This window comes from Peromyscus maniculatus, chromosome 2 (assembly GCF_049852395.1).
Source record: "Peromyscus maniculatus bairdii isolate BWxNUB_F1_BW_parent chromosome 2, HU_Pman_BW_mat_3.1, whole genome shotgun sequence".
Lineage (NCBI taxonomy): Eukaryota > Metazoa > Chordata > Mammalia > Rodentia > Cricetidae > Peromyscus > Peromyscus maniculatus.
The window spans coordinates 158,554,948-158,574,702 of NC_134853.1; the positions used below are offsets into that span (position 1 = coordinate 158,554,948).

Genomic DNA, 19,755 nt, shown 5'->3' on the forward strand with positions numbered 1-19,755 from the left:
TGTTCCCTAATCTCCAGCTTGACAGCAAGAGGAAGGTCAGCCCGGAGCCATGATCACAGACACAGGCAAGGGAAAAAAGAAGGAACATTTGTTTCCCATTCAAATTCTCTCAGGGTCCCCCGCACCCAGAGGCTTCCCAAGACCACTGAGTTCTGAGTGACACTTTTCCCCTGTGGGAGAGAGACAGCTTGGGTTGCCTTGAGCCTCTCTGGTTGGGTCAGCAGGAGTCTGGCAACGAGACTCCTAAATGGAGCAAAGAGGCCACTTACCTGAGGAGACAGGCCGTTGCTGACGGGGTTCATGTGGTTGGAGGGGGCCCCCGGGTTCATGAAGCTGTCCGAGTAGCTGGAGAAGCTGTGGCGGGCTCCATAGGCAGAGCTGGTGTCAGCGGCGGCAGCGGCTGCAGCCAGTCCACCCTGATGCATGGTTGACGGTGGAAGGGGCTGGGGCCTGTGCACTGTGCTGCCCCCATCTGAGGAGAGACCCAGAGAGGTCCTAAGCAAGTGGCAAAGCAGCCTTGGGAGTCTTCCACCCAGACGTGCCCTCTGGAGCGAAGGGACCAGCTTCTCAAGTGACCTGGGCTGAAACAAGCTGGTTCCCAGGCAGCCCTACAGACTGGCCCCAGGCTTGACTGCCACCCAGCTGATGTGTAGAGAGGACCTCTGGGCAGTTTACACACAGGTGGGTCCTGGTTCCTTGTGTTACACATACAGTGGATGCTCCATAAATGGATTGTAAAGTTGTACCTGATGAGAACTATAATCTACCCAGACTTGTCCAATTAGCATTTTGTGGATACTGTTAATCTGTCAGATGCCTTCACTCGTGCTGAAGAAGGTACAAAGCAAGAGTAGCTTATGGGGTGGGGGACAGGGACCTCTGAGGCTCAGCCAGGTTGGGTCAGAGTCGAGGTCAATGAGTGAGTGATGCTTGGGATGACAGAATTCAGTTGTTTCTCCTCCCGGCCAGTAGAGTCCCTCACAGCATTCCAGGGCTGGGACCCTGCTGTCCTCAGCATTGGCTTGATTTCGTATTGAGAATCATGGGCAGGGCTCTCTGACTCTTTAGCCTCCAGGCCCTTCAGGAGGCAGCCCTGTGCCTCAGATGACAAGGGGTTTCTTGTGTATGCTGGGTGGGAGCAAGATTGGGGTTGGAAAGGAACCTGGGGAAGGAATATCCTTCCTTTGGATATCCTGGGCTCTCTCCCTGCCACCTCCCTCAAGCATCCCCCTGATTGGGGCTGTGTGGCATCTTAGGGGCTACCAGAAGAACTGTGCCCAAAGCATTTCCTTCCTTGAGGGGGATCTCAGTGGTCCAGGGCTGCCCCGGGAGGGTGGAAGGGCGGGAGGAGCTTTTGCTCTTCAGCCCCGAGTGACCAGGAGTTTCAGGGTCAGAACAGCAGGACTGTGCACAGACACTCACCTTGGGAGATGGTGGTGGTGGGATAGGTAGAGTCTGGCAGCTGGTAGGGTGGCAAGGTGGGCATGCCAGTGGGTGGGAATCCTCCAGGCAGCAAGTGGTTGAAGGCGGCCAGCTGGTTAGCGCCTGCCTGCTTGCGCCAGCGGGCACGGCGGTTACTGAACCAGACCTGAGGGGGAGAAGATGCTGAGCCTGGGTCCCTGCAGAGAGCTGACGCATGGGTGAGGTGATGCCCCAGCAGGTGACTCCCAGCTGGTCAGTGTCTTCTTCCAAGAAGCAGAGCCCGCCGACGTGCAGCCCACGATGGTCTGCAGGGAACTTCAAAGGCAGGGTCCCCTGACCACTATCCGGGAAGGTCTTCTAGAATGCCCCCTGTTTTACAGGTGAGGGACTAAGAACCAGAGGGAGTAGGTGCCAGTCACAGGACAGGGTGACAGGAGGCCTGGAGAAGTTTGTTAGCACTCTTCCCGGGGTAGTGCTCCAGCCCAGGTCTCCAGTCCTTACTCTGAACCTCCAACTCCTCCAGGAAGCCCTCCAAGAGGGTACCACATACAGAATGCCCTGAGTAAGGACGTCCTTGACACCCAGCTATGCCAACTGGAGGCTGAGACCCTGCCCTGCTCACATAGCCTTAGCACTGTTAGGACATGCACAGGTACACACGTTACATGAATGTACACCAACACACACACACACACACACACACACACACACACACACACACACACACACTACGGCTGGAGGTTCCTTTCCACTTCTGGACTTTTCACATGCTGCTCCCTTCACCAACGGCAGCTCCTGTATCAGGCTCTTCAGCTTTTAGACAGAAAAGCCCTCCTGCCACACCAACACCCTCATGGCTGCATCTAAGGTGGGGCAAGTGAGCCCCGGATTCCAACTCCATGCTCATTTCAACCACTCCACTCACCCACACGCTGAGACGGGATGTCCCAGAGACCCTAGAAGTGCACGTTCCTCAAAGCAGAGGCTAAGTGGCAAGATGCAGAGTTGGAGAATGGCAGCAGCACCCAGGGCCTTGGGTTCCACAGCAGGGACCCCAGGCCAGGCTTCCCAATCCAAAGTCTCTGTGTTTTTGTTTGAACACCTCCATCCACAGTGGTCTCATCCCCTCACTGGGCATCCACTACGCCAGTAAGACCTCAGAACCCAAAGGAGTCTTAGTGACCGCTGAGCTCCGACCCTGAGCTCCTGGTACCAACTTCATTTTGGAAGAGGAGGCTGAGCTACCGAAGGAGACTCAGCTGGTCAGTGGCAGGGATGGAGGCTGTCCACCTGGAGCCTCTTCCTGCAGACCTCTCTGTTGGACTGCAGTGTATGTCCCGTCAGCCCTTGTCCCACCTCCAGGGCCCCTAAGTGTCTGAGTGCTTCCAGACTCCTCCCTTAGGGCTAAGGCTTCAGATTTTGGGTCAGCCTCTCTATAATTTTGCTTTTGTTTTTTCCTCCTTGCTCTATCCTACCCAGGAAGCTGACAGGCCACGAGAAGAGAGGGACCCAGTGAATCGATGGCTGGTGGCCTTTCTGTGGCTCGCCAAGGCTTGGCCTCCTCCGTTCCCAGACCCCTCCCTCCCTCCTTGGACCTTGAGTAACACCTGTTTCCCCGTCCCCCGGGCCAATGAAAGCACTGTCCTGATGGCCAGGAACTTTTCTAAGAAGTTGCCAGGCTCCGGGGTGGTGGGAAGCCACAGGCTGCCAGACTAGGCAGTGAGGAAGCTGGGAGGAATGCACCAGGACAACAGCTGCGGGGATCCAGGAGAGAGGGCAGGCAGTCTGCAGCCCCAGTGTCATCAGGAGGGGAGGAGATGATGAGACATGCTAGCTGGCTGCCATGGCCTGCCCTTTTCCCCTAGAGGTTGGGGAAGTGGAGGGAGGTCCACCGGTTCCTGGAGGGTTTAAGGCCGGTTTCTTCTAGGCCTTTCCTTAATGCTTTCTAATTCCAGCTTCTGACTCAGCTCCCTTCTCTTGGGCACAGAAAGAATGTAGGCTTCAGTGTCAGCCAGGCCAAGCTGCCACAGCCTAGCTCTGTGTCCCACAGGCCACTTCTCTGAGCTCCAGCCTCCTAATCTGGGATTTGGGCTGGGGGAGTGGCCAACCCAACCTGAGTGTGAGTGTGAGGCTCCATCACCTTTGACATTGCGACATTGCGGCTGGCAGCCATGGAGTTGCTGAGGAGAGCCACTTCTTGGGACGGCGTGGTTCGAGGCAGCCCCTCTGCAGACCCGCCTCCTCTGTCCAGGAAGGCAACAGTCCCGGACAAGGCTCCCATGCTGAACCACTGGTCAAATCACCCTGCCCTCCCCCACCTCCTCCCTAGCCTTAGTCCTCTCCAGGCAGGTGCAGAGATGACTCTTAGTCTGCGCTCTGCAGGAGAAGAGATGCTCAGGACTCAGCCTGGGGCAGGTGAGATGGGCTGCCCCTCCCCCACGCAGACCTGACCCTCAGCCTGGCCTCTCTCCCCAGTCACCAGCCCCACTGACTAGGGACTGTGTACTTGGGGGTGTTTAGGGCCTCGGGTGAACCTACTCAGAACACATCTTGCATTCTTCTAGCAACGGGAAACTCATTCCCTGGCTGAGGAAGAGAGGCCTGCTGGGAAATTTCCCTCCACACAGGGACGTTTGGAGATTCTGTGCGCCTGCCTTCTTCTCTGACTGACTCCTGTCCACTCCCCTTTCTCCTCTCCTTCCGCCTCTCTTTCCCATTCTCCCTCTCCCTTGCCTTCTTTCTTCTCCTCTCTCCCTGCGTCCCTCCTCTACTTTGAGGTCTTCACCTCAATCTGTCAATCTGTAACCAACCGACAAGTGCCGCCTCTTCGGTGCCTGGGTGCAATACCGTGTAGGCAATCCCGGGATCTCCCACGCGAACCTCTGGAGTCAGCACTCGACTCAGGAGCTGTTGGAATTAGCTCCTCCACCCCCGCCTCTGACACCAGCGAGCACCCAGCTCTCCCTACCTGGACTCGTGCCTCTGTGAGCTTGGTCCTCTGCGCCAGCTCCTCCCGGGTGTAGATGTCCGGGTAGTGGGTCCTCTCAAAGGCCTTTTCCAGTTCCTCCAGCTGTTCAGCAGTGAATGTCGTCCGACTGCGACGCTGCTTGCGCTTCAGCGGGAGGTCAGGTTCTGACTCCACGTCTGAGCCCTCATCCAGACGGTTCCCTAGAGCCGGGTGACACAGTGGGCAAGGGGTCACGCCTACGTCTTTCTCTGAAGACTGTCCTGGCGACCCAGTCTCTCCCAAAGGGAAAAGACTACTTACCACATCATGGCTGAGCAATGAAGGACGGGAGAGAACCTCTGTGCCCAGCCCAGGAGACTGGGTAAACACTTTCTGCCCAAGTATTCCATTGCCTTTAAAGCTGGCCCCTCCAGCTAGGCATTTAGATCATCTACACTGACATGGATGCCCCTGACTTAAGACTTGATGAAAAGCATCTCTCAAAACTCACGGGATAGGTGCCATCGAGGAGGCTCTGGGGGTAAAGTCTGCACAAACACTGCTGACCTGGGTTCAGTTCCCTGGAAACCACGTGATGGAGCAAGAGAATCCATTCCCACAAGTATGTGCAAGCTGTGATATGTGCCCCTTCCCCCAAATAAATAAATGTAAAATAAAGTTTGAAAAATCCTCAAAGGATGATAAGCTCTGAGGCAGGGAGTGTGGTTGCTTTTTACTGCACGCCAGTAAGCCCGTCTTTAAGAAAAGCAGGAAAGCAAAAACCAGTGAGCAAGGAGCAATTCCTCCTTTGGGGAAAGCATGCAAGATAAAGGCTTTGGTCTCCCGTGAGTGTGGGAGGCTGGGGCCAGGCTTGTTCAGGAAGGGGCTGACAGGCAGCTGAGCTCTCAGTCCAGCCGGGGAGGAAGCTGCAGAAATGGCTTATCAGCCGGGTGGTGGTGGCACATGCCTTTAATCCCAGCAGAGGAGGCAGAGGCAGGTGGATCTCTGTGAGGTCCAGGCAGATCTGGTCTACAGAGAGAGTTCCAGGACAGCCAGGACTACACAGAGAAACCCTGTCTCAAAAAACCAAAAAAAGGAAAAGAAACGGCTTGATCAGTTGTCCCAGCTGTTGGGGCTTAGACCTGGGGAACGGAGTGGGCTTCACATGCCCTTCTCTGGCCTGGTGGAGTAGGTGAGAGACTGGACTGGTCCCGTTCCTTCCTGTTTCTCCCTCTGTTTACCTTCATTTATCTTTCCCTTCCCTTTGCCACGTCATTGGGATTCTTGGAGCCTTTCTGTTCATTTGTGCATTCATTCACTCATTCATTCATTCATCTACTGAGCACCTACCATGCTCCTGCATAGGCCAAGCACACCGGTGACAAGGTGTGACCGAGACTCTATGCCCAGAGCACTCAGTCTAAGGCAAGCTAGAGGGACTGGGCAGCTGCCTGCTCACAATACCTATGGGGAAACAGAGTCACAGAAAGGTGGGCGGAAGTGTTCAAAGCTTCTGGGCAGCTGTCTACACTGCAGTCAGCCTACACTGACCTCTCTGACCTACCCACCAGCATACACTCAGATGCTTCTGGGATTGGCTACATGAGAGTCTAGGCCCTTCCCACAAAGAACAAACCCTCTCCCAACACACACACCCCACTCACAACACAGTGAGAGCAACAACAACAAAATACAGCAATTTAGAAGTCATCTGGAGTCAAGAGAATCACGTGCCAGGCTGAGGAGCATGTGCAAAGGCCCTGTGCATCAAAAGCACATGGGATCATTTTGCCACAGGGCTGCATCCACTGCCAGGAGACAGGTGGCACATGGGGAGGGGAGAGTCTTGGCCAATGCCCTGGCTTGGGCTGGATTCCTCCTCAGCTCTTCCCTTCCCTCCATCACTTCGTCTTGTTCACTGGGGACTCATCTCTGTATTTTAGTGACCACTGCCAGGCTGTGTCTGATTGTGACACTCTGCTCCATGGCCAGAGAGCCAATGGAGCTCAATGACCTAAGGTCAAAGCCAGCCCTTCCCCTGTCCTTTTCTAAGTTGGGGAGAAACAGTCTGTCCTAGGGAGCTTGTCTGATGGAGGAGACATCCCTCCTGTGCTGGGATTTCCTAGTCCAAGGTGGGAAGCACCGTATCCAGCGAATGGGTGCACAGGACAGACAGACATCAGACATCAAGACTGCTACATGACCCACAAAAGCCAGAGAAATCTGAGGACAGTTCAGGGACCAGAGATACGGGTTTGTCAAAGCCCAGGATAGCTTAGCCCTGGATGATGGTGGGAGACAAAGGGAAAGTCGCTTGGGATGGCTACCATAACCTCCCGCAGATACTCTGCTTCTGCCTCCTCCAAGATCTTCTTCTAGAGCCCATCCCATCCCAGGAAGCCATCACCGTGTGCTGGGCTATGCCAAGAAGTCTCAGTAAACCAGTGAGGCTACTAACCATCTGCCATTCATGTGTCCAGACTCTATACTCCCACATACAAGGCTCCCAATCAAGCTCATCACTCCCTGTGTGAATATGTAGGGCCATCTCCTGCCCCTCCCTCTAGCTACGTCCTTGCTGTGGGATGGAGCCTGCTTATCCAGTCCAACCCCTCACAGTGGGTGATCTACCAGCAAGGAGCCAGCACTGGTAGATTTCAGCACTGTTTTGGGGGGCTCTTAAGTCTCAACCGTCAGAAAACAGGCATGAAGGGCTGGGAAATGGCTCCATGGCCAAGTCCTCACTGCACAAGTGTGAGGACCCAAGTTCAATCCCCAGCTACCACATAGGGAGCCCGTGGAAGTGTGCATCTGTAATCTCAGCACAGGAGACGCAGAAACAAATGAACCCCTGGGGATCACTGGCCAGCTATCCCAGCTCAACTGCTGAGCCCTAGGTCCTAGTGAGACACCTTGTCCCAATAAACAGCTCCTCAGGAAACAACACCAAGATTGACCTCTGATCCCCATGCACATTCCCATCCTCCAACACACATACCTATGCAGAGTGATATCTTAAGTCTCTGGAGACCATGGCCATGTCTGTGGATGAGCCCTACTGGTCTTGCTAAGCCAGCAGATCCTTGACTGTGACACCAATGGTGCCTGGCATACAGCAGGCACTCAGGATGGCAGCACCAGTGCCCGCAGCCTGGCAGAGCAATCTCAAATGCCTTTTGAAGTCTGGCATCCTGCAGCACCTATCTCTGTGTACAGGAACGCAGACCCTTCATGCCACTAACATGAGACCATTGTTCTGATCAGCTGGAATGCCAGAAGATGAGGTCGGCCCATTTTACAGGTGCCCAGTGGAGCCCTGGAGCAGTGGGGCTGGAACAAAAAAGCCTGGGACCCTGGCTCCACACCTGGTGGCGGACACCTGCTACAGCAGCTTCTCTGAGGAGTCTGCCTGTGATCTTGAAATCATGGCGGCTGCTCCGCCCTCCCCCGCCTTTCCCTTCTCTTTCTGGCTGGAGAAGCCTCACGGACAGTGGTGGTTTTGAAGCCACACACCTCCCAAGGCCTCCTCACCCTCAGGCAGTGGAAGCCAACACCAGCCAAGAGGCACAGGGTCTCTCTGCTCGGCACCCCATCCCAGAAGCCCTCCCAGCCCCGTTCCCTACACCCCTCTCCCTCCTCCTCCCATCCCGGTTATTACAGTTTAACATAGGCCCTGGTCTGGAGCTGCGGCAGAGAAACGAATCACATAATAGTTGATATGCGTTTTAATCAAGTAATTCGGGCAGAGCCGAGAGCTGGCGAGTATGGGCCCAGTGTCTCTGAATACCAAGCAGGCCCGGGCACAGGCCTCAGCAAATGGAAAAGTCATTTACAGCTCAGCTGGGGGCCGCCAGCCTAGTGGTGGCCTGTCCTTTCGGCCCTCTGTGCAAAGTGCTCGGCTGTAACTGGCTCACCAGGTGTGCACAGGCCAGGCCGGTTTGCAGAAACTGGCCAATGCATGATTCACAGAGACACAGGGGCTCCTGCTAGGAGAAGAAGCACCCTGCTCCAGCCCACCTCTCCTACCCATATTCCACCCAGCCCAGCACCAAGCAACTCAGCTTCAGGCCCCAACTCTCTGTCCTGCCCGGCTCTGCCCTTTCGGTCCCACCCTGGACTGGGCACCCTGCCTCGTCATGCCCCCTGGCCTGGTTCACTCATGAAGTCTGTGGCTAGCTAGCCAGGCCCAGGAAGGTTGGAAGTGGACAAAACAGTGTGATGCTGGTTGTTGACCTACACAGGACTCCTGTGTGGAATCATCTCATACTGGGGACCCAACCTTCCCAGTGACATACAGGTCCTAAACACTCCCTATACACACACCACTGCCAGCTGTGTGAAACGGGAGTTCTCCCTGGCCTGGCATTTTTTCCATCGCTGAACCTCTGACGCTGGGCATTGAGAGCCACTGAGGGTGCATGGCATAAGTGATGATGAAATGGGTTTTTGTCTCAAGACAAGGAGATGGATGCTGGCGACATGCCACTCTTCTCAACAGTGCCCTGCTCTGTCTGAGTTTGAGGGATGCTGTGTGTGCATTGCCGGTGAAGAGCAGAATGGTCTAGCCTCGACTCATTATAGAGCATCCCAGACACCCTCTCTATCCTCATCACCTGGGGCTCAAAAACGGGTCCTGCCCTGAGGTGCTTAGGAGAGCAATTGCTGGCCCTGAGCTCTCTTTTCCCTTCTGGTCACACTGACTGCTCTTCCTTCCACGTATACACATCTCCCCTGCTCCTGGTAGCAAGGACCCAGCCATGCACCCTGCCCTATTTATGCAGGCTGTGTGTCCACCAGTTCGGGAAGAAGGGAGGGAGCTGGGAGTTCAGAAGCAGCCAAAGACTCTCCTATGCAGAGGTCGTGGGGGGGTCTCTATCAACTCCCAGATCCTTCTGCCTTCTCTCCCTCACCCTATGTGAGGGATCTGGTGGATCCCAAATGTCCTGGCTCCAGGAATTTCATTAACTCCAGCTTCTGGGCCAAGACTACATCACAGAGCTGAGAGCCTGTGTTGGGGTCAGAGTCTCAGGGATGTGCTCATAGCTACAGCCAAGAAGGCAGTGGTGGCGGAGGCGGGTGGTGGGGCTCTGCTCTGGGGTTTTCCACAGCCTGAGCCCAGTCTAGTTCAGGAGCTCTGCCATATCTACCCCTGTCTAGGGAGGTGGGTGAACTGTACCAATCTAGCAGGCTACCTCCTACTTCTTAAGGGGACCTGGTCTGTCAGAGAGTAAGACGTCTACCCCCTCAGGTCTGAAGGATCCCTGTGAACCAGAACCAGATACCGGTTGTCAGAACCCTTGCTTCCTTAGAGGCTCCTCCAGAGGTGGGGGCCATAGAGAGGAGCAGATGCAAACAGGATCCCTGGACCCCCAGTCTTTTGATGTTTTAACCCTCCACCCCCCACCCAACAAGAGAAAAGATGTAGCCTCTCTGGGAAAGCTGGAGTTGAACTCACATCCACTCACAACTTGACAAAGGCAGTCCTCAGCTAGACAGTCCTCATGGTTTGTATCAGAAAATGTGGGGTCCATGTGGGGCAGTTTGAACATGATCCTGTGCTAAGAGCATAGTACTGTCCTTAGGCATTAGAGGATGCTGTCTATACATTCTCGACAGGAAGGGGCGGGTCCAGGAAGAAGGAAGTAGCTCTGCTTAGAACAATACTGTGTGATGAGAACTCAGCCATGTTTTCCAGCGTGGATCTAGTGTTCTTTCTTCTGCACTGAACTGGGAACCAAGCATACGTCATGTGTGGGAGTCAGGTGTCCTGCGTGGGAAACATCTTAGCCAAGGACACTGAGTCAGGGTGCAGAGTTCAAAACTAGAGTGTATCTGCCTGAAGACGGAAGGTCAAGGGTCCTGGGGGCCTGTCTAACTCAGTCTCTTTAAACATGTTGTCCCATGTGGCTAATGTGTTGTGTGGGGAGAGGTGTGAGCGCCCTGGAGACAGGAGCAAACCTACCCTAACTGGATCTGAACTCCAAAGCTTCATACTCTAACTCCGGCTTTAAGAAGACTGATTTTATCCTCTTCTTCCTCAGGTTATTTCTGTGTGTGTCACACACCCTGAGGTGCATATGCTTGGTGGGGGTGGGGTGGGTGTGCCTGGGTGTCGTTCCTCAGGCACTTTCCACCTTTTGTTTGAAGCAGGGTCTTTGGCTGGCCTGGAACTTGACAAGTAGCCCAGGCTGGCTAGCCAGTGAGCCTCCAGAAACATGTCTGTCTCAGCCTCCCCATCATAGGGATTACAAGCATGCGTCACAGTGCCTGGCTTTTTAAGTGGTTTCTGGGGATCAAACCCGAATCCTCCTGCTTGCAAGGCAAGGTACTTCCCCAACTGAACCGTCTCCCTATCCCTATATTGGAATAATCAATAATATTGGGTTATTCCAATAACTGGCTGACTGACACCACCTATGAACATCAATCAGAGAAAGCGACAGCCAGTGTCAGAGTAGAGGCCAGGACACCATTTCTTCCGGCTTAGTTCTAAGGGGGCGTGGCCAAAGCAACCAAAGCTGACCAGGGCGTCAGAGAAATGGGAGGATCTGCCTGCCTCCTTCGCCACAGGTGCTGCTGGACTTGTCCTTGCTAAAAGGGTCACTGATGACAGTGTCGGGGGAAGCTAAGCAGAGAGGGAACCGCTCTGATGGAGTGGAACCCCAGGCTGAGCTCCCAGACCTGTGTGTGACAGAGTTCCAAGGTGACCAGCTCAGCGACCTCCTCTTTTCATCTCACCTGGTACAGACGACCAGCAGCCTCAGGCTCTAGTCCACGTGTGTCAGCCTTCCCACCAGATGAGGCTGGCTGCCTGGCACCATGAAGCCAGCATCTGCCCTCCTTCTCCCTGCTCCTCAGCCTCCTCAGTGCTGAGCCCGGGAGACGGAGGGTGGCAGTCATGGAGAGATTCAACATGGAAACTGGCTTCGGGACTCAGGCTTTGCTTCTTGCCCACACCTCTCCCAGCTCAGTCACGAAGAAGCCTGAGGTTGAAAGACTAACTAAAAGAGAGTCCAGGTATGGTGACCCACACATTTAGTCCCAGCACTCGGAAGGCTGAGGTAGATTCGGGAGGCAGAGGTAGGTGGATCTCTGTGAGTTCCAGGCCAGCCTGGGCTACATAGTGAGTTCAAAGTTAGGCAGGGCTATGTAGTAAGACCCTGTCTGAAAACTAAAATGGAAGAGCCTGCAGCCACCCCTAAATACAGAAGCCACAGGCCTTACTCATCCAAAAACACAAAAACTGATGGGAGCTGGAGAGCATGCTCAGTTGTCAGTCAAGAGGGCTTGAGTTTGATCCCTGGAACCCAAGTAAGAGCCAGATGTCATGCCCAGCCTTGTCATCCCAGTCATGGAGTAACTGAGGCAGGAGGAAGTCTGGGGCCCACAGGCCAACAGACCTAGCCTCCCTGGGGAGTTCTAGGCCACTGGGAGACCCTGTCTCAAAACAAAGGCGGATGGCACCTGAGGAATGACATCTGAGGTTGTTCTCTGTTCTCCACACAAGTGTACACATTTGCATATGCATGGGCACACACACACACACACACACACACACACACACACACACACACACACACACACACTCAAGCATGCCCCCCAGGTTGCAGCTTCCTCCCCAAGGCCCTGCCATCCACTTTCCTTTTCCAACTCGTTCCCTTCACCCAACACCTCCCCCGCAACACCACTCCTCATTTTTATTAAGTAGGCCTTGCAGAAATTTCTGGAACTAGCGTTCTGTTGCCAGGGAAGGTGTACGGTTCTACGTGTCTCTGTAGACACCACTGAGTCCCTCCTGCAGGCTGCACAGGTCCACAGACCAAGACCAACTGTCCCCATCCTGCTTCTAGTAAAGGCCCAGCTTCCCACTGCCATGGCCACAACTTACCTGGCTGCTAGGGGACTGGGGCGGGGGTCACTGCAAAGCTGGGTATCTCTCCATCCCTGGGGCAGGGCGCTCTAGTGCAGGGCATGCATTCCTCTCTAGAGACCGAAAGCCTTACCTAGGACACCTGCTTACCAGAAGTGACTTAAAGTGACAGCCCTCTGAGCATTCCAGTGCCCTCGCTGTCTCCTTAGGCTGCCTCCAGGAGCTCCAGGGAGATGGGAAATACGGGTACTGGCTAATGGACATGGATGCTGTGGGAGGTGGAGGGAATCTCTTCTAGTGTTCTAGTGTACGGTGGGTCATGATGGTAACAATGACTAATGGAATATTTTAAGATGGCCAGGACATGGAAGTGTACATGTCTCAGGCACAAAGGAATGGCACATGTCTGAGGGGGTAGGTAGGTGGCCCCTAAAATGTCCTCTGCACCCCCAAAACATGGGCAACTACAATGAGTCACTTAAGAAATTAAGATGTGGGACTGGAGAGGTGGCTCGACATTTAAGAGCACTGATTGTTCTTCCTAAAGACCTGGGTTCAATTCCCAGCACCCACACAGTGGCCAACAACTGTCTGTAGCTCCAGTTCTAGGGGATCTGATGCTTTTTCCTACAGGCGTTGGACACATGTGGTATACATAAATACATGTAGACAAAAACTCATACACATCAAAAAGCCCAAGATGAGTTAATAAAACCGCACATGAGGCAGGAGACGTAGCTCAGGTGGCAGAGTGCTTGTCTGGCAAGGAGAAAGCCCTGGATGCCATCACCAGCACTGCATAAACCAGACGGGCATGCCTCTGCCTCGAATTTAGCACTTGGGGGCCAGCCTGAGCTATGTAAGACTGTGTGTGTGTGTGTGTGTGTGTGTGGTGTGTGGTGTGTGTGTGTGTGTGTGTGTGTGTGTGTGTGTGTGTGTGTGTGTGATTGCAGAAGCCCCACAACTCACTAGATAAGAGGACTATATCCTCACCCATGGGAAGGTTCCCAGAAAGTCTTTGGGATGGTTAAAAAAATAAAGGAACTTTAGACGGGGACCTTGAAGTTTCACCATCTTGCCTTGTGACCTTTGTTGAGTCTCAACCACCTCTCTGAGCCCCATTCCCCCATCTTTGAGAAGAAGGTTCTCCTGGGTGTCTAAGATCAACCTGAGAAGGGGCCCTAGCTGCATGTGACTTATTCATCGCTCACCAAAGCCCAGGGCAGTGTGCTCAGCACATAGTAGGGCTGGCTGTCACCCTAGAAAGGACTACAGATCATTGAGGATGAAGTTCCAGAAGGGGCCTGGATGCTAGGTTGTGGGGGTCAGTGTGAGCCACAGGACATCCTAAAATCAGTTTCCTGCATGGAACAGGAAGGGCTTTTCCCTCACAAGCTGTGTGGGGCCAGCTCTGCTTCTTCTGTCTCCTAAGCCCTCTTCTCTTGGGAGGAGGGAAGAGGTAGACTCTCCCCTCCTCTCCCCTCCTCTCCCCTCCTCTTCTCTCCTCTCCCCTCCCTCCTTTCTGTCTCGGTCTCTCTCTTTCTCCTAGTCCTAGAGGGCCCCTTGCTTCCTGCTGGTCACTGGCCCCCTCCCCTCCTGCCTTCTCCCCAGCGACCTCTTCCTGGGGCAGAGGTGAGGTGGGGTGAGGACAACCCTCTATCAATCTGAGCTGCCCAGCCCTCTCCAGCTGGCCTGGCCGGGCTGTTCCCAGGCAGAGCAGGTCCACAGTGGAAGGTGGTGGAAAAATGTGGACAAATTTCTGATTTGCAACACTCTGGGAAAGAGTTTATTGCCATTGTTTGAGGACGAATGTGTAAATAAAGCAAGGCGAAGATGGCGGGGGAGGCTGAGGAGAGGCAGAAAACGAGAAATTTTATGGCCATAAGGAGCGTACTCTAATGGTGATTTCTGAGGCATTGGACCATGCTAGTTACTTAGCCAAATGATTGCCGAGGTGCTGGGCGAGGCGGCTTATTTCTTAATTACAGTTACGTCTTACAGCAGGCTGACGCCCCTGCCCTGCAAGGCTTGGTCCAGAGCAGACGCTGGCCTGAAACCAGGTCCTGACACTGGGGTGCCGGTGGGCAGCCGAGAAAGTGGGAGCTGTCCCTTGGCCCCATCAGGGCAAGGGGGACCCAGAACTTCTGTCTGTGCCCCTGGCCTTTGCACTCTTCTCCCACCCATCCTGAGAAAGCCACCATGCTTGGGAGATAAAGATAATACGGAACTTGGGCTGAGCTCCCTTGGAGCTGCCTGGCTGTGAGGACCCAAAGGGTGACACCAGGGTGGGGGGGGGAGTACTCAGGAGGGGGTGGCCAGCTGGCTCTCACACACTGTGTCACCTGGACCAAGTGCTATGCCCTCATGATCCTGCCTCTTCCTGCCAAGAAGGGGCTAGGCTAGACATCTTTGTATCAATTCCAACATCCGGCCTCTCTGAGGCTCTCAGGATGGGTGATAGTCATTCTCAGAGTTGGGGAAACTGATTTGCAGAAATGGGCCGGTTGAACAGCGACTGCCTTCTGTGGTTTCTGTCTGTCCGTAACCACACAACGGGGGAAGAAGAAGGTGGCTGTTGATTAAGGGCTGGCTTTGACCTGAGATGTCCCAGCAGCTCATAAGGCAGTTAGAATCTTCAGTCCCTTATGGACGGGACAATCGGGACTCCTCAGGAAACAGTCAGAAAGGCCAGGAGAGAGACCTGAGTGGATGGTAACATGCAGGGTCTGGGTTCTGCATGCAGTCAGCATACTGTACAGCAGCAACTCCTTCCAAGCTTCCCATGTGGGGATCAGCTGGTGGGTCTCTGGGTAGTGCCCAAGGAGGTGCACTTGTAACCTAGATCCCAAGTGTCACCTGTGAGGGCTGGTCATTGCCAGCTTTGAGGGCCACTCATGGACAGGGCTCCGCAGCAATCCCCAGGACAAGGCTGCCTGCTCTGCAGAGAGGGAAGGGTCGTGAAGGCTTACAGCTCTCCTCCCCTGTGGTGATGGTGGAAGGGAACGGAGAGCTGAAAATCACCCTGAGCCAGTTCCTACCACCTGACATGGCCACTGCATCACATGGTTCTCGGTATCCCCAGTTCTCTTGACCGCCTCCCACAGGCCCCAGCCTGCGGGCTGCCCTTTCTGGACACACACCTCCTTTCCACCTAGGTCTGACCTAAGTCCTCTCTTCACCCCCAGTCTTTCCCTCTGGACTCTATAGTCAGAGGCATCCCTGAATTTTTCCAGAGCAAAGAACTGTCACCCAGTCAAGAGAGGCTTTAAGAAGCCAAAATCAGGACTGCACCTGTCCTGGACCAACTCTGTGGTTGAATGATTTGGAGGACCCACGTGAGTGTGTGTTGTCACAGACTGATGACATGTCATTTCTGTTTTGTTCATTGCTTTATTCCTGATGCCCAGGAGAGGAGCTGGCCTATGGTTATGAATGAATGAATGAAGAATGAATGAATGATTTCTTCTTCGTGTCCAGATGGGTGTCCTAACTTGCAGGGCCCCAGCAGATGCCCACAACAGTTTGCTATTTAAGTCAGTGTGATTGCTGGCCAGTCTGTTAGCCTCTCCTTGCACAAGAATCTCATTAGAGATTGATTTATGTGGCACCAGCCACCTGCCTGGTCCCTGCTGACTGCTCCGAGAGGGCTGAGGACATAAGCCCTAGAAACCAGCACGCAGACCATCCATCCAGTACCCCGTTTGTATCCAGATGTTCAACTCACTCCTGTCCCCCTGTAAACATGGTGTCTTCATGACTGCTGAATAGCCCCTCTACCTGGGGACTCTGACATTCCCTGGATTCTCACTAGAGTCAAACAGCTCTATAAACAGACTGCTGAGGGAGTTAAAATCCAATCTGTCCCTGTTGCCTATGCAGTTTCTAGGTTTATGTGTTTTTGATAATGCAGACAGACAGACAGACAGACAGACAAACCTGTTACTTGCAGCCTGCGGCAATTACTGCTCTGAGCTCAGTTAGCTGAATCTTGTTAAAATAAATAATGTCATTTCCTCTAAAAGGTGGTCAGCCATTGTAGGGCAGTGGCATTAAGATACCAGGAGGTAGCAAATTCCGAAGACACACTGGTCCTCAGAGGGCAGAATCCTTGCTCCTGTGTCTTGTGAACACAGAAAAATATGTTCTCACTGAAGGAACTGAGGGTAGAGGGCTGAAGAGCTAGAGGCTACTAGGTAAAGATAAACTGGAACCGGTTATCTGAGATGCTCCATCAGGTGTCAGGCTGTGCACTCAGGCTCTGCACTCAGAACTATGTTGTGTCCCTTTCGGCACCAAGGCCAACCTCATTCTAAAGCCGAGAGCCAGGGAGGGGCTGGGTCTTACCCAGAGCACACAGCTGTCGGTGGCTGAGGCAGACTTGAATCCAGACCTCTAGACATTTCATTGCCCTTTGTGAATTGAGGGTATTGAACAGACCGTGGAGACTATAGATCACGCTCGGACTGATGCCGATGTCTCTGCTCTCCTGACAGGCCCCTTCTCCCCTGTCCCAGAACCACGCTCTGCTTGCTGTGAATGGCCTGTGAGGGGAGCTGATGAGGACCAGAACTCTGTGGGCTGAGGCTGCATTTGGTGACAATGGATGAAGCATTCTGGACAAGGATGCATATGGTGGCAGATGCTGTGTATGGTGGAACTGATGGGGATGGCCTCATTGGCACTGCCAGACCTGGGTCAGCTAGGCACAGGTGTGCCTGTCTTCCTTATAATTCTGGGGATGTCTCTCGACTGTCCCTTTTGAGACAAGGTCTCACTCTGTGCTCACGCTGGCCTAAAGCTCACTATGTGCTGGAGGCACAGCTCAGTTGAGAGAGTGCCTGCCTAGCAGGTGTGAGGTCCTGTGTTCGAGCCTTAGCACCATGAGAACGGAAACAGGAGGACCAGGAGTTCAAACTCGTTTTTGTTCCATGAGGAGTTCCAGCCAGCCTAGGATTCCTGACAAAACAAAATCCACACACAGAGCACCTCACTGTGTATACCATTCTGGTCTCAAACTCTTGACAACCATCTTGTCTCAACCCCCCCAAGCCTTGGGGGTGACAGACATGAACTAGCAAGTCCAACTATTTTCTATGCTATAATTTCGGCAAAGTCAAGCTACAGGATTCTCGCTCAGGTCCCTGAACCTTCTGTGGTGCTGTGAATGAAAATGTTCCTCCACGCTGTCCTCCTCCTGAACCAGCCACTGGGGCCTCCCAGCCCAACCTTGGCTTCTATCCCTCCCAGCTTGGCCCCCACCCTCTAATTAGATTCCCCTGGGAATAAGCGGTTTTGTACAGTTCTGCTGAAGGCAAAGAGGTTTCACAATTGCTTTTCTTTCTCCTCGTTAATAACTCGCTACGTCTCAAGGAGGTTGTACTTATGGCCGGCGCGCTGGAAAATTATCCTGTCTCTTGCGAGCTTACTTTTCTCTTGAGGAAAATTGAAAACTGGATTTTCTTCTCCATCCCAGTCCTCTCTCTACCTACCTTGTGCTCAGAATATTCTCACGCTGGTCCGCAGCCCCTCCACGCCTTCAAAGCAGAATCCTCTGCCTCCTGCCCCCAGCATGGAAAGGCGAGTGGCCTGAGGCCGATCTGGGGAGCAGTGAGGACTCTTTCAAAAGTCTAGGGAGCCGCGGTGAGTGGTGAGGTGGCCTGAGGTGGGAGCTGAGCAGTCGGTTCCACTTTGAGTACTTTTTGCCTCTAGAACTGGATGGGCTCCAGCCTTCCCGAGGCTGGGCACTGGGCACGCTGGGAGCCTTTATTGGTCCCATCGGGTTCCCGTTAAGGGTCAATGAGTAAATCACAAACAAATGGACCACATTTCCATTTCTGAAGGCATCTCCAGCCGGACGGGCCCTCCACGTGAGGGACATCCTCTTAAGTGGGGCCTGATGGGCTCGGGAGCCGGGCGGAGAGTATCCCCACAGGCCAGGGCTTCCATCTGCACAGCCCAAGGCCCTCACTGGTCAGCACCGCCCTCTACTCCCCAAAGCCTGGCTAGTAAGACTTCCTTTACCATGGGAGAATAGACAGATGATTGGATGCCTGGTGGGGGTGGGGGTGGGGTGGGGGAGTGGGAGACAGTGTAGGGTGGGTGGGTATTGCTGCATATTGCGATCAGGAATCCATGGGCTTCAGGAATTAGGGGTGGAGAATCCTGATCCAGGGACTACAAGGGGGGTGGGAGGAAAGCTTGCTGAGGAAACAGACCCAGCTTAGGTGGACCCACAGCCGTGGGCTAAAGGAGGAGGGTAGAACACAGGTGGCATGCAGAGCCTGGGCACCCAGGATGTCCAGGTACCCGAGTAAGGTCACCAAAAGCCACACCACTCTGTGTGCCACACTCTTTGGCTCCCAGACTCTCCTGTCCTGCTCTCAAGACAGGATTTGGCAAAGGGAGAGAGACTCGGCCACACCCGTGTGGGGATAATTGGCTTTTGCAATGATCGAGACTGTTTGCCGACCAAGCTCCAGGGACCTAGTATCTCATTTAATCCTTACAGGAGCTCCTCCTGCAGACAGAAACCATCACATCCACGTGAGAGACGGAGGCTCCAAATGGCAGTGCCACCCCACCAGTGACCCTGGGGGCGTGCGGAAGGCAGCGCCCCTGCCTCAGGTGCCTGAGAGGCATTTCCAGAACAGCTCTTTCTGTTCACCCATCACATTACAGAGAAAGCAGCCCACAGAGGCGAAGCTACCTTCTGTTGTGAGAGAACTTCCAGGCTGACTATGGGGCTGAACTCAGGGCTGCTGTTCTCAGAGGTGTTCACTCTGCTTGTTTGAGACTTACTCCACATCAAGAGTCTCATTGCCTTACTGATGAGAAGACTGAGCCCAGCGAGGGGATGGAATTCATGGGAAGTCACACAGCGGGTGACTGAGGGCGCTGAGGGCTGACATCAAGCCCTCCCCCACTCCATTTGTTCCCAGAGAATCCCAGATGTGCTTAGAGTATGTCACTGGAGAGCAGGGTGAATGACAGCCTGCCCTGACAGACAATGAAGGAGTCCGGGGTCCTTCCTGTGGCTACTTTTCACTCAGTCCTGAGGTCACCCAGCACTGGCTCTAAAGCATGCTGGCTCCCTTCTGCTCTCCCCCTGGGAGCCTGGAAGCAGGGCCACCCTACTTCCAGTGAGGGTGCCCTAGACCCGGAAACCAGAAGTGGGGAAAAGGAGAGACCCCGCTCCCTGCCCTCACAGTGCCAGGAGCAAAGTGTCCCACCAGACTGGGAGCCTCTGCTCGCTGAGGACCAGAGGCATCAAGGACAGAAGAAGCGGAATTAAAGAGAGAAGGGGAGGGTCTCTCAGCCCCCAGCTCCTACCCGGGCCTCTGGGGGAAACTGACACAGGGGCTTGCCACATCCTCCTGAGCCCTGACATGTTGGGGAGAAACCTGAGGAAGCTCGGACTAGCCTGAGAAGAGACTTATCTGTAGCCAAGCGGCTGACTCACTGTTTGCTGAAGGTTGCCTAGATATGTCCCAACAGGCACCAGCCCAGGGCCTTCTCC

General features: G+C 54.2%; 1 protein-coding gene across 1 annotated transcript in view; it reads right to left on the reverse strand.

Moving 5' to 3' along the window:
- LOC102915371 (paired box protein Pax-7) overlaps positions 1–19,755 on the reverse strand; it is a 60,795-nt gene that overhangs the window by 6,341 nt on the left and 34,699 nt on the right. The window contains exons 5-7 of the mRNA XM_076563624.1: positions 4,391–4,590; positions 1,423–1,588; positions 270–472 (exon numbers count right to left, since the gene is read on the reverse strand). Coding sequence (XP_076419739.1) covers positions 270–472; positions 1,423–1,588; positions 4,391–4,590 — 569 coding nt within the window. The remainder of the gene's footprint in view (positions 1–269; positions 473–1,422; positions 1,589–4,390; positions 4,591–19,755) is intronic.